Source organism: Sorex araneus, chromosome X (genome assembly GCF_027595985.1).
Source record: "Sorex araneus isolate mSorAra2 chromosome X, mSorAra2.pri, whole genome shotgun sequence".
NCBI lineage: Eukaryota > Metazoa > Chordata > Mammalia > Eulipotyphla > Soricidae > Sorex > Sorex araneus.
The window spans coordinates 316,141,630-316,156,202 of record NC_073313.1 but is presented as its reverse complement, the minus strand read 5'-3'; the positions used below and the strand labels follow the sequence as shown (position 1 = coordinate 316,156,202).

The 14,573-nt window shown below is 47.6% G+C and overlaps 1 protein-coding gene across 1 annotated transcript in view; it reads left to right on the top strand.

Annotated features, from left to right (window-relative positions):
• LOC101546896 (two pore channel protein 2-like) overlaps positions 1-4,672 on the top strand; it is a 43,630-nt gene extending 38,958 nt beyond the window's left edge. Inside the window, exons 17-19 of the mRNA XM_055121655.1 lie at positions 1,039-1,152; positions 1,415-1,539; positions 2,528-4,672. Of these exons, the coding sequence (XP_054977630.1) occupies positions 1,039-1,152; positions 1,415-1,539; positions 2,528-2,667 (379 nt within the window). The 3' untranslated portion in view covers positions 2,668-4,672. The remainder of the gene's footprint in view (positions 1-1,038; positions 1,153-1,414; positions 1,540-2,527) is intronic.
• The last annotated feature ends 9,901 nt before the right edge of the window (positions 4,673-14,573 follow it).

Below are 14,573 nucleotides of genomic sequence, written 5' to 3'. Positions count from 1 at the left end.
TGTGTGTGTGCGCACGCTACAGCCTGACTCCATCCTGCCCCTATTAGGTCAGAGTGTTGAGGGGCTCCAAGTTTTTCCTCTGTACCGCCTAAGTAAGGATGCGCTAACCTGGGTGGGCTCCCACATGCTCCCTCGGGCGCCCCGACTGCCGGAGAAGGCTGCAGGGTGCAATGCTCTGTCTGCCTGCTGGGTGCTGAGCTGGAGTGGGGGAGGGGGAGCTGGGCTGGGCTGCAAAGGGGAGACTGCAGATGAGGACACACTGTCTTTGGGGGCTGGGGGGCCAGCTGCCTGCCTCTTTGGGAGAATTTTCTCCCGGGTGTCCGTGCACCAAGATCCTTCCCTCTGCTGCCCTGGTGAGCGAGGCTTCAGGGCAGGGACACTCCAGCGTCTGCTCAGGGGTGATAAATCCAGAGCTGTCGGGGAGAGTCCAGTGCCAGCACTGATTCAGCCTGTGTCCCCTAAAATAAAACGCGAGCCTGGCAAGCTCCCCGTGGTGCATTCGATATGCCAATAAACAGTAACATCAAGTCTCACAGTGGCGACATTACTGGTGCCCGCTCGAGCAAATAAATCGATGAACAACAGGACGACAGTGCTCCGGTGCTACTTCCTTCACAGTTCAGTGCTTACGTGTCATGTGGGGAGGAATGCTTTTCCAAGTGCTCTAGAGTTGTGCCCTACCTGGAGACAACTTGCTGCCCCACCTTCCCTCTACGTGGCATTCTCCTTGCCACAGCCTACTGCCTTTTGGAGCTGGGCTTGCACTGGACCCGGATTCTCCACCAGCAGGGCCACAGCGGACTTGCTCCCCCACCCCCTCCCTTGGACTTCTCCGCAGTTTTATGTATTTTGGTTCGGGGCCCACCTCGCCAACCACCACTCATGCCAACGTGAGTGCTGAGGGCTTACTCACGGCTCTGTGCTCAGGCGTCACTCCTAGCAGGGCAGAGGGCACTCTCGGGGGTTCTGGAGGGGGAACTTGGGCTGGCCGTGTGCGAGGCGAGCACCTTACCCTCTGTGCTGTCTCTGGCTTCACAGCATTTTCATAGCGTTCATCTTGGAGGCGTTCTTCGTGGCATATTCACTGGAAAAAAGTGAAGTAGAAACTGCTATAGAAAAGAAGATCCAAGAGCTAGGAGTGGGAGTCCAAGAGTGAGTAATGGGGTCTCCTGACATCCCCCCAGACACCCAGCAGTGGAACAGGCACCACTGGTGCTGAAGTTCCCTTCCCGAGAGTCCCTGCACCCAGCTGGTCCCGTGGACTGGCCCTGAGTGCCCGTCACCCGCTGCATGAGTGTCGTGGGCCTGGCTGAGCACACACGGTAACACACGGTGCCTTGGGGTTGTGTCCCCCAGTGAGGTGAGGAGCATGGCTGAGAGGCTGAGACTATCCTGTCCCCCCCTCTCTTTGCAGGGACGAGGACAAGGATGGGACCCTCATTGACAACATGGACGTGAAGGACAATGGCTTCAGTAGGGATGACGAAGACGACCAGAGGAAGGCCTTGAAAGGCTCGTACTTCAGGATCGCATCTAAGAGTAAGTATAGACACAACGGGAAACTTCCTCCAATCTGTAGTGGGCGAGATGTTTCCAGAAGGTGAATCTGCATCGGCTTCCTGTGGCTCAGGACAGCCCTCCCTGGCCTCCCTTCACACTAGCCTGCTTTTTCTCTCTGCCCCTGCCTCTCTTCCTTCCCGCCAAGGACTGCTATACATATGCTCTTGAGCCGACTCTCGAATTGGCTCTGCTGCCCTGGCCTGTCTACCCCGGGACCTTTGCACATGTCCTGTCCCCTCAGCCCCTGTCCTTCCCACTCCTGCCACTAAGCTGCCTCCTGTTTCATGTCCAGACCGCACCTCCTCAGGAGAGCCCTCCCCCCTCCCCTCCTGCCCTGCTTCCCTAAGGTGAGGTACCCATGCACGAAGCCCGGCTGTCTCCTGCCAGCACGCTCAGCTGCACGTGCCTTGTGGAGGGTGGAGAGCCTGGCAGACGGGAGTGTGTGGGGATCTCTGTCTTGTTCTTTGTTCAGGGCTTCACACACCCGGAAAACCTGCTCACTTACTTATTTCTTTCACTGTTTTGTGTGTGTGTGGGGGGAGGGGCGGCTCCCAAGAGGTGCTCAGAAGGACCTGGGCCGTCACCGATGATTCTCGGCCACCAGGCTGACAGTTCCACACCAGGGCTTGGGGATGCAAGGCTGCTTCCGGTGTCAGGAGCTGAGCCTGCTGTCTCTCGGGGCGTTGTTTAATGACCGTGAGTCCAGCCAGCCCGACTGCGCGGCCCCCGGCGGGTGCCTGCTGGGCTGAAAACACACGCAGATGTGCTCAGGGGCCTGCCGCCCATCCTGAGGCCGCATCGTCTCCGCGGTCTGCCCTCCCGGGGCTGGGCAGCTCGGTGGGCACAGTGGGAGACAGCTGAGGCTGCCGTGAGTGTCCAGCCTCCCCTCTATGCTCGCGGCAGCAGCCTCCAGGGGCTGCCCTCTCGCCCAGACGCGCGGCCTCACGGGCCCTTCCCTTCTTCCCAGAGTACAGGACGGTGGATGCTTTGCTGCAGCGCATGTTTGAGTGTGAAATTGCTCCCGAGGATGAAGCCCCCGCCCTGGATGCACCTGAACGTCTCGGCCAGCGACAGCTGCCTCCAGAGCCCCCAACTCTGAGAGCTTGATGTGGAGCCCCGAGGGCCCACAGCTGGAAGAGAGAAGCCGCCCCTCCCCCCCCGGCTTCTGTGGAGACCCTTGTCCCTGCCCAGGTCTCTTCTGTGGCTCGCCAGCCCGTGGGCCAGCTCCCTGTGTGTCCCAGGTTGGGCCCAGGTTCCAGGGCCTGACGGTGAGGTGAGGGAGGCATGAGGAGAAGGCCAGGGGCGACACAGGCTCAGACCTCCTCAAGGAGACCCACGTGCCTGAACCTTTCATCTGTTTCTGTGTGGTGTTCTGCTCTTCTGTTCAAAGACTTCTGTGTGACCAGGTAAGCGTGGGACACGCGGGCCTGTGCCGATGGCGTGCGTGCTCGCGCTGCTGCCCTGGGATGCAGCACTTACTCCGGATGAAGAAAGCTGTGTAGGTGGAGCGAAAGTTTGGGGACAGTTGCTGCTTTGTCTTGGGGAAGACGCCACGCTTCTTGGGTGAAATGAGTTACAGCAAGATTTTGAGTGCAGTTACTTACTGTACTCTGAGGAAATTTCCCCTTTACTAGAAATCTCCCAGAAAAGCAACGTGCTCCTTCTAAAAGACGACAAGGAATTCCTATTCTTTTAATTTCGAATGGACCGGAGCGACAGCACAGCGGGTAGGGCGTTTGTCTTGCACGCAGCCTCCCCAGGTTCGATTCCTCCACCCTCTCGGAGAGCCCGGCAAGCTACGGAGAATATCCCGCCTGCATGGCAGAGCCTGGAAAGCTACTTGTGGCGTATTCGATATGCCAAAAATAGTAACAACAAGTCTCACAATGGAGACATTACTGGTGCCCACTTGAGCAAATCGATGAACAATGGGACGACAGTGCAGTGCTAGACAGTTTATTTCAAATGTTCCATTGTGGCAAAATGCAGTTAAAATGGACCATCAGGGGCTGGAGCAATAGTGCAATGGGCAGGGTGGTTGCCTTACATGGGATGACCTGGGCTTGATCCCTGGCATCACATACGGTTCCTTAAGCCCTGCCAGCGGTGACCCCTGAGTGCAGAGTTAGGAGTAAGCCCCGAGTACAGCTGGGCCTGGTCCCCCCATAAACAAACAGAATCTCCAAATGGATCATCTCCACGCTAAACGTATAGCTCAGTGGTGTTAAGTATGTGACAGACCCACCAACTTTGCATCATCCCTGGCCCAGGGGTGACCACTAACCCTCCTCCTCTGGGCCTGGCAATCACTGATCAACTTTGTGTTTCTGAGTTTGACACTTCTGGGAGCTAACTGCCCCTTGATGAGAGTAGACCTTTCGGGAAGGGTCCGCGTCCAAGGCTTTAGGGCCCACTCCAGCAGGAACAGTCCCTATGGGGGCTGTGTGGGGAGGGCGTCCTGCATCAGGGCGTGTCCTGCCTCTGGTGGCAGCTGAAGCAGGCCTGAGAGGGGCTTCTCGACTGTAGGGGGTGGCCTGGTGGCACGGCACCTCGCCATGGCTTGGGGTTTTATCTTTGTGTCAGACTCCTCGCCTGTGACTGGGATGCACAGCTCCTTCTCACGCAGGGACAGGAGGAGGGCGAGAGTGGGGGGAGGGCTGGCTCAGCTCGCTCTGCTCTGCTCCCCTTGTTGGGGATGGGTCGGGTCTGCCTGGTGTTGGCCACCGGGGTCGGAGTCACATCGCTGCGATGATTCCCAGAGGTGGGGCTGTTGCCTGGCCAGCTGATGGGGGTTGTGGAGTCCTGCCATTCTCCCAGATCCTTGTTCTTTGAATATTTAACACTCCTTTAAAGCATTCTACCAAGGACTGTTATATAAAGTACTGTAACAATTCAACGGCAACTTCATTCTCATGTGAAGCAATGCTGGTGATTTTTGTTAGAAAACAATGCAGTTCGTTATAAAAAGTTCAACATGGAAATATGGTAAAAATTTAAGTTACTTTACCCAGGCCCCCATATTCTATCTCATACCTTCTTTTTACTAAAGTGCTGCCTAGTGTCCTAGGTAATTCTGTATGTTCAGTGTTAATAACAATATAGACCTCTGTGTTGGGCGGGGGGGAGGTGGGGAGAGAGAGAGAGACAAAGACAGAAAGAGAAAGAGAACAGAGGGATAGAGGAAGAGGGAAAGCGATGGAAGAGGGAGAGAAGTGAGGGAGAGGAGAGAGAGGGAGAAAGAGGAGGGGGACAGAGAAAGGGGGAGAGGGGAGAGGGAAGCGGGGAGAGGGGGAGAGGGAGGCTCCCCGCCCTTCAGCGGGGGAGCTCAGAATCGCAGCTATGCAGCACCCTCAATGGCCAGCAGGGGGACCCCTGCCCCCGCCGCTCAGGCTCCGAGGAAGGGCAGCCAAGAGTTTCAGTGAACTGATCACCTCCTGTTTTGACCTAAATCATAACACAAGCTCACAGCTGGCACGTTGCCCCTCGGCTCTGCAAGTGGATACATTGTGTTTAGGAGAAGCCTGCTAGGGTTTACTAGACAAAGGAACGACAAAAGTAAAGCGACTGCTTGGTCCGAGGGGCTTGCCTAGTGCTGGCAAGGACCAGGTGTTCTCCAGGCGGCACCCTAGGCGTAGCCCAGCCAGATGGGGAGGGCGGTGGCCAGAGGGGCAAAGCCGGGGGCAGCTTTGACACGGAGGATGTCTGGGGGGTGTTAGGGGCTGAAGGCCCGGTGAGAGCAAGTGGGCTGGCAGTGATACGGGGCATGTCAGCAGGGCTGCAAGCGAAAGCCAAGTGTCTTCCTTCCAAGCCGAGGCTCCCCCCGCTGCCTCACAGCGCCTTTATCTTCCTTGCTCTTGATTTCCTGTATAAACAGACATCTTAGAGCGGAAAACAAAACCCCACAAATCTGGGCTTTGCTTATCAGTGCTTGGTTGTTTAGACACTTGGAATAAATTTAACGTGGGTTTGTCTAATGAGCTTTGGACCCTGGATCATTTTCAACGTCTTTCCAAATTGAGGATGTATGTAATTAATCATGTGGATTGCATTATTTGCAAAATAAAACCATTTTGAAATCCTTTTCATTTATATTGTGGACACCTTTGCTATTTATATTGTGGATACTCAGTTTTTCATAGCAAAAAAAAAAAAAGAAAAAGGGAAACGAATTGTCTCTAAACAGGGGTTGGTGAAATAAATGGTGGTACATTTAAGGGCATGATTATATAGCTCAACAGTAATCTCAGATGGATGGATGGGCCAGAGAACTGTAAAAGGTGGTGTCATCAGGGTCCTTGATACACAGGGTGGCTGGACAACTCGGTGAGAGCGCCCCCTGCAGGCCGCAGAGCTGAGGGGGCGGGGCTCTGGGGGGCGGGCCCGTAGCAAGACAGCTGAGCACCTTTCTCAAGAACAGGAGAAAGGCCATTACCTCCAAACTGAGAATGATATAAAACAAGCATTTCTACAACAGGGATAGTTATTACCTTGGGAACCTAAACGGAACCAACTGAAAATTTTTTCAAGACATTACCAGGCTCCCATATATTCAAACAACCGTGGCAGAAACAGAAAAAAATTCGATGACTTAAAAATTCACAATGAGGGGCTGGAGTGATAGCACAGCGGGTAGGGCATTTGCCTTGCACACGGCCGACTTGGGTTTGAATCCCAGCATCCCATATGGTTCCCCAAGCACCGCCAGGATTAATTCCTGAGTGCAGAGCCAGGAGTCACCCCTGTGCATTGCCGGGTATGAACCAAAAAGAAAAAAAAAATTAGCAATGAGTTCTGAATATTTATACTAGTACTATTTTGACTAGTACTTATTAAAAAATAATTTTGTATTATTATTTCTCAATCAAGGATGGGATTTGAAGCTAATCCAATTAAAAACAAATTCTTCATACAAGAGACATGTCTATAGATGGGTAATAAATTGGGACAAGTATTTGTGCCTCCTATACAAAGGACTCCTACAAATTAACCTGAGAACTGGAATGAAAAGTGGGCGAACATGCAAATATGTTTCTTTTGTTGTGGTGATGCCATGAGCTACATCTTGGTACTAGGCAATATGGATGGTGCAGAGGATTCAACCCAGAGTCTCAGAAGACCAAACACTGAGCCACAAGACCAAGCCCCCTGTAGGATTATTTACAGATGGGGGCTAACCCAGCAGTGCTCAGAGCCACGCCCAGTGGTGGGGGTGGGGTGGGGGGGGACCATGTGAGGTGTCGAACAGGGTTTTGGTTACACTGCATGTTGGGCAAGTGCCTTAACCTTTGTACCATCTCTCTGCCATTCTCCTAATCCAGAAGACAATGCAAATGAAGATCATATTCACAATTTATTTTCCGCAAAGGAAATACCTTTTAACAGAAGCTTCGCCTTTTTTTAATTGGCTTTGTTTCGGTTTGGGGGCCACCTCTGGGGATGCTCAAGAGTTACTCCTGGCTCTGCACTCAGAGGTGACTCCTGGGCGGTTCTCAGGGAACCAAATGGACACCAAGAATCTACCCTGGGTCAGAAATATGCCAGCAAATGCCCTACCTGCGGTACTATCACTCTGGCCCCCAATTCTACTTTCTAACCTGACAGAGTGGCAATATTCAGAGTTCTGACCCACATTGACACCACCCCACAGGACTGTTTACAAATATTGGTAAGACAATTTTAAATGTGCTCACCTTTGACCCAGTCATTCCTAGGAATTCTTGTTACAGATATGAGAGCCATTAACAAAAATATATGTATATATATACCTATACGTATATGTGTAACATATATGTATACGGACTAGAGCGATAGCATATCGGGTAGGGCGTTTGCATCGTATGTGACCGACCTGGGTTTGATTCCTCCATCCCTCTCAGAGAGCCCGGCAAGCTACCAAGAGTATCCCGCCTGCACGGCAGAGCCCGGCGAGCTACCCATGGTGTATTCGATATGTCAAAAACAGTAACAACAAATCTCACAATGGAGATGTTACTGGTGCCCGCCTCGACCAAATCGATGAATAACAGGATGACAGTGTGACAGTGAAGTGCTACATATGTATACCCACATATGTGTATATATATATATATTTAATTCTTTTATTGATTCACCATGTGGAAAGTTACAAAGCTTTCAGGTTAAAGTCTCAGTTATACAATGCTCAAACACCCATCCCTTCACCAGTGCACATATTCCACCACCAAGAATCACGATATACCTCCCCCCTTCCCCCCAGCTCCCCAGCCCCCCACCCCGCATGTGTAACTGGTAAATTTCACTTTACTTTGATTACATTCAATATTTAAACAAAAAATTCATTATTGATTTGGAGTTTCTCCCCCCTAAAGTCGATCTGCTGAAAAGAAAGCATTTGGCAATTTGTTTTCCATTGCTGAGAATGAAGAGATATGAGGTCAGGAGGCCGCACTAGCAGCAGCATAGATTTGGATTTCTGTATTTTAGTATTTTAGTAACTAAGTCCAGAGAAATTTCTGCCAGGAATCACAACATTGTAAGCTTGTACCTCTCAGCTACTTTATATTCCACATATGAGTGCGATCTTTCTATGTCTGTCTCTTTCTTTCTGACTCATTTCACTCAGCATGATACTTTCCATGTTGATCCACTTATATGCAAATTTCATGACTTCATGTTTTCTGACAGCTCCGTAGTATTCCATTGTGTAAATATACCAGAGTTTATTTAGCCAATCATCTGTTTTCGGGCACTCTGGTTTTTTCCATATTGTGGCTATAGTAAACAGAGCGGCAATGAACATGGAAATGCAGATGTCATCTCTACTATACCTTTTTGCCTCTCCGGGATATATTCCCAGGAGTGGTATTGCTGGGTCAAATGGGAGCTCAATTTCTAGCTTTTTGAGAATCGTCCATATTGTTTTCCAAAAGGGCTGAACCAGTCGGCATTCCCACCAGCAGTGAAGGAGAGTCCCTTTCTCCCCACATCCACGCCAACACCGGTTGCTTTTGTTCTTTGGGATGTGGGCCAGTCTCTGTGGTGTGAGATGATATCTCATTGTTGTTTTGATCTGCATCTCCCTGATAATTAGTGATGTTGAACATTTTCTCATATGCCTCTCGGCCATTCGGATTTCTTCTTTGGAAAAGTTTCTGTTCATTTCATCACCCCATTTTTTGATCGGGTTGGCAGTTTTCTTCTTGTGGAGTTCAACCAGTGCATTGTATATCCCTGTTATCAACCCTTTATAGGATGGGTACTGCATAAATATCCTTTCCCATTCTGTAGATTGTCTTTGTATTTTGGTCACTGTTTCTTTTGAGTTGCAGAAGCTTCTTAGTTTGAGATAGTCCCCTTTATTTATCTTTGTTTTCACTTGCTTGGCCAGTGGCGTGTCAGCTTTGAAGATACCTTTGGCTTCAATGTCGTGGAGGGTTTTGCCGACCTTATCTTCAATGTACCTTAGGGATTCTGGTCTGATGTTTAGGTCTTTAATCCATTTTGATCTGATTTTTGTACATGGTGATAGATGGAGGTCTAAGCCCATTTTTTTGCATGTAGCCGTCCAGTTTTGCCAGCACAATTTGTTAAACATGCTTTCCTTGCTCCACTTCATATTTCTTGCTCCCTTATCAAAGATTAGATGATCATACATTTGGGGGTGTATGTCAGAGTATTCAACCCTATTCCATTGGTCTGCAGCTCTGCCTTTGTTCCAATACCATGCTGTTTTAATGACAACCGCTTTGTAGTAGAGTTGGAAGTTGGGGAGGTTGATTCCTCCCATTTTCTTTTTCCCAAGGATTGCTTTAGCTATTCGTGGGGGCTTATTGTTCCATATGAATTTCAGGAGCGCTTGCTCCATTTCTTTGAAGAATGTCAAGGGTATTCCTATAGGGATCGCATTGAATTTGTACAATGCTTTGGGGAGAATTGCCATTTTGACAATATTAATTCTCCCAATCCACGAGCAGGGGATGTCTTTCCATTTCCTCGTGTCCTCTTTTACTTCCTGAAGTAGTGTTTTATAGTTTTCATTATACAAGTCCTTTACCTCCTTTGTTAAGCTGATTCTGAGGTACTTGCTCTTTTGAGGCGCAATTGTGAATGGGATTACTTTTCTCAGGTCACTTTCTTTTCTCTCATTATTTGCATATAGGAAAGCCATGGACTTTTGAGTATTGATTCTATAGCCTGCAACTTTACTATATGAGTCTATTGTTTCTAGGAGTTTCTTGGTAGAGGTTTTAGGGTTCTCTAGGTATAGTATCATATCATCTGCGAATAGTGAGAGCTTGATTTCTTCCTTTCCTACCTGAATGCCCTTAATATCTTTTTCTTGCCTAATCGCTGTTGCAAGTACTTCCAGTACTATATTGAACAGAAGTGGAGAGAGTGGGCATCCTTGTCTCGTCCCTGTTCTCAGAGGGAAGGCTCTTAGTTTTTCCCCATTGAGAACAATGCTTGCCATTGGCTTGTGATAAATGGCTTTGACTATATTGAGGAAGGTCCCTTCTATACCCATTTTGGCGAGTGTTTTCATCATAAACGGATGCTGGATTTTGTCAAATGCTTTCTCTGCATCTATTGATATGATTATATGATTTTTATCTTTTCTTTTGCTGATATGCTGGATTATGTTGATTGATTTCCGGATGTTAAACCATCCTTGCATCCCCGGGATGAATCCCACTTGGTTGTGGTGTATGATCTTTTTGATGAGTTGTTGAATTCTATTTGCTAATATTTTGTTGAGAATCTTCGCATCTGTGTTCATCAGGGATATTGGCCTGTAGTTTTCTTTTTTTGTGGTGTCTTTGTTTGCTTTTGGTATTAGGGAAATATGAGCCTCATAGAAACTGTTTGGGAGGGTTTCTGTTTCTTCAATTTCCTGGAAAAGCTTGAGAAGGACTGGCAAAAGGTACTCTTTAAATGTTTGGAAGAACTCGCTAGTGAATCCATCTGGACCTGGGCTTTTGTTTTTGGGAAGACTTTTGATCACCATTTCAATTTCCTTGATGTTAATTGGACTATTCAGGTACTCAAGGTCTTCTTGGTTCAGCCTTGGGAGATTATAAGAGTCAAGGAATTTATCCATTTCTTCTAGGTTCTCTTGTTTCGTGGCATAGAGATTTTCAAAGTAGTCTCTGATGATCTTTTGAATTTCATTGGTTTCTGTTGTGATGTCTCCCTTTCATTTCTGATTCGGCTTATAAGGGTTCTCTCTCTCTCTTTCTTTGTGAGTCGTGCTAGTGGTTTATCAATCTTGTTTATTTTCTTGAAAAACCAGCTCTGGTTTCATTGATCTTTCAGATTGTCTTTTGGGTTTCCATGTCGTTAATTTCTGCTCTAAGTTTTATTATCTCTTTCCTTCTGCTTGGTTTGGGCACCTTTTGTTGGTCCTTTTTTAAGGTCTTGAGCTGTGAAGTCAAGTTATTTATGTGGGCCCTTTCTTCCTTCCTGAGATATGCTTGCAGAGCTATAAATTTTCCCCTTAAAACAGCTTTAGCTGCGTCCCACAGGTTCTGGTGGCTCGTGTCTTCATTCTCATTTGTTTCCAGGTACCTCTTGATTTCTTCCTTGATTTCCTTCCTGACCCACTCATTGTTCAATATCAAGCTATTTAATTTCCAGGTGTTTGATTTGGTTTTCTGCATCTGTCCACGATTAAGTTTTATCTTCAGTGCATCATGGTCTGAAAAGATAGCTGGCACAATGTCTATCTTTTTGATTCTGTTGAGGTATGCTGTGTGGCCTAGCGCATGGTCTATTCTGGAAAATGTTCCATGTGCACTGGAAAAGAATGTGTATTCCTTTTTTGGGGGATATAAAGCCCTGTATAGATCTATTAGCTCTCTCTCTTCTATTTCTTCCTTCAAAGCCAGTATTTCCTTGGTGAGTTTTAATCTGCTTGATCTGTCCAGAGGAGACAGTGCAGTGTTGAAGTCTCCAACTACTGTTGTGTTGCTCGAGATGTCCTTCTTAAGGTCTCTTAGCAGCTGTTGTAGGTTTTTAGCTGGTCCCTCATTGGGTGCGTAGACATTTAGGAGTGTGATTTCTTCCTGATGTACACATCCCGTGATTAATAAAAAGTGGCCTTCACTATCCCTTCTAATCTTTTTCAACCTGAAGTCTATGTTGTCCGATACTAGTAACGCCACCCCAGTTTTCTTGAGGGAGTTGTTTGCTTGCAGGATTGTTTTCCATCCTTTGACTTTGAGTCTGTGTTTGTTCTGGCTATTCAGATGTGTTTCTTGCAGGCAGCAGAATGTTGGGTTGAGTCTCTGAATCCATTTTGCCAGTCTGTGTCTCTTAATTGGTGAATTCAGACCATTGACATTAAGGGAGATTATTGTTATGGGATTTTGTGCCATCTTTGTGCAAGGGTTTGTTGTGCTTGTAGGGGTTGTTCTTGTCTTACAATAGCCCCTTTAGTGCTTCTTTTAGGTTTGGTTTTGAGTCTATGAAGTTCCTGAGCTGTTGTTTATCCCCAAAGTAGTGTATGATTCCTTCTAGTTTGAATGAGAGTTTAGCCGGATAAAGTATTCTTGGTGAAGCGTTGATTTCATTGAGTTTTTTCACTATATCCCACCATTGCCTTCGAGCTTGGAGGGTGTCTTCTGATAGGTCTGCTGTGAGTCTAAGGGGTGCTCCTTTGTATATAATTTCCTTCTTGGACCTTGCTGCTTGCAGTATTGTGTCTCTCTGAACGATGTCCATCATTGTAACTATGATATGTCTTGGGGTTTTTCTGTTAGGATCTCTTTTAGCTGGCACTCTTCGGGCGCCTTGAATCTGGATGCCCGCATTGTCCAGCTGTGGGAAGTTTTCCGCAATGATTTGTTTGACTGTGTCTTTTTCGTTGGGGTTGGTTCCCTGTGGTTCTGGTAGTACAATGATTCTAATGTTGTTCCTCTTGAAATCATCCCCTAGGGCTCTGATTCTGGCTAGAGCTATTTTGAGGTCTCTTGCCATGTTTTGTTGTTGCCTGTAGGCCTCTTGCAGCTCATCTTCAAGTATACTGATTCTGTCTTCGGCTGCAGTCATCCTATTGTTGAGGGCAGCCAGAGAGTTTTTGATTTCGTGTACCGAATCCTTCATTTCTTTTTGAAGGTTTTTTATTTCTGCTCTCATTTCTTCCCGTATTTTGTCAGCTGTCTGTTGTATTGTTTCTGCCAGGTCTTCCTTGAAGTTGTCCATCTTTGCATTGAGTTCATTGAACATGTTGAGGATTTCAACTCTGAATTCTTTCTCAGAGAGGTCAAGTTTGTAGGAAGCGCCCATTGAGGTTTCCGGACTCCTTTGATCGTCCTCTGCTTGCAGTGGGGATTTTCGCTGTTTCTTCATGTTGTTGTTGTGGTATGAAAGAGGGCCCTTGAAGATGAGTGTCCCTGTTTCCTTTTGTTGCGAAAAAGGATTGTGGATAGCTCAGTTAATAGTGGTTGGCTTTTACTTGCCGGTTGTAGAACCTGGTCTCCTACTGAGATGTTTCCTTCAATTCTTATGTGAAGTCTTGTGTTTTATTGTCCTACTGCTTGCGAATAGCTAGGATGTTAGTCTTGGATAGGACGTTGAGGGAACTATCTGCTGCTGCGTTAGCGGCGGCCACCGGCAATGAGGCCACGCCCACTTTTCTTAGGCCACGCCCCTTTCCCACAACCTGGCAGTGGTCAACAGGCTGGGGTTGGCGCAGGGGAGGGAAGCGCGGGGTGCTCAGGGCCGCGGAGCAGGCTGGGTCCGGAAGGGCAGATCGAGGGAGCGTCACAGACCTTTGCCGGAAGACAGAATGGCGGCGGCGCTTGGGGTCGGCGTGCCGGCCACTCGGCCGGCAGTCCGCAGGGCACATATGTAGATATATTAAGGAGAAAAAGAAAGTGTCAGTGGGTCATGGTTTCCTCTAAAGCCACAGGGAGTGTGGGGCTGAGAATAGGGGCAGGAGAACGCAGATGACGCTATTCTTGGATGGGGACCACGTCACTTGTTTTCAGCTTAATGCTGGGTAAAGACAGGAATGGAGGATGGTCGGCTGAATTTACAAGAACCTTCCACTTCTAAGCCAATGAATGTTAAGCTGGTTACTATAATTTTATAGCCAATTAGTGATTTATATAGCTGATTAGACTCCTCAAGAGCTGAGATTTTTCCTTATAATGATACTTTTGAAAAACAAAGAGCCTTAAGGTTTATTATCCCTGTTTTCCAGGGACTGCAATAGAGAACAGTTACAGTAAAGAACAGGCAAATTTTATTTTTAAAAACTTAATATCCCTTTATTTGGGGAATTTAAATTTTATATAAACACAGACCCTAAAATTTGGGAGAAAAAAAAGTTGTCTTGTTCCTTTGTCTTTCTTTCTTTGTTTCTTGTTTTTTGTTTCTTTGTTTTTCTGATCAATGTTTGAAAGGTAATTTTTTCGGTGATTTTTTTTTTTTTTTTTGCTTTTTGGGTCACACCCAGCGATGCACAGGGGTTATTCTTGGTTCATGCACTCAGGAATTACTCCTGGCGGTGCTCAGGGGACCATACGGGATGCTGGGAATCGAACCCGGGTTGGCCATGTGCAACGCCCTACCCACTGTGCTATTACTCTTTTAGGTGATTTTTGAAAAAAATTATTTACTTGTTGATTTTTAGGCTATGCCTAGCTGTGCTCAGGGCTTACTTCTGGCTCTGTACTTAGGGGTCACTACCGACAGTGCTCGGGGGACCATATGTGGTGCTAGAGATTTGAGCCGCTGTCGCTTAGTGTAAGGGGAACACCTCAGCCTCTGTACTTCTCTTTTGCCCTAAGGTGAGTGTAGAGGATATTCACATTCAAATTATTCTCATGAATTTTTACTATTCTGAGTGCAGCCTCAATCAGCCACATGGAGACCAAACCACGGTAGCTGTCTTGAAGTCTTTCTAGCAACTTAAATTACATGGATATACTTTGGGAATCTTGAATACTTAAATAGACCTCAATGTGGACACATCCGGGTTCATGGGGAGTCAGCAGGCATTTACAAGATGATTTTTAAGAAGTGTCCATGTT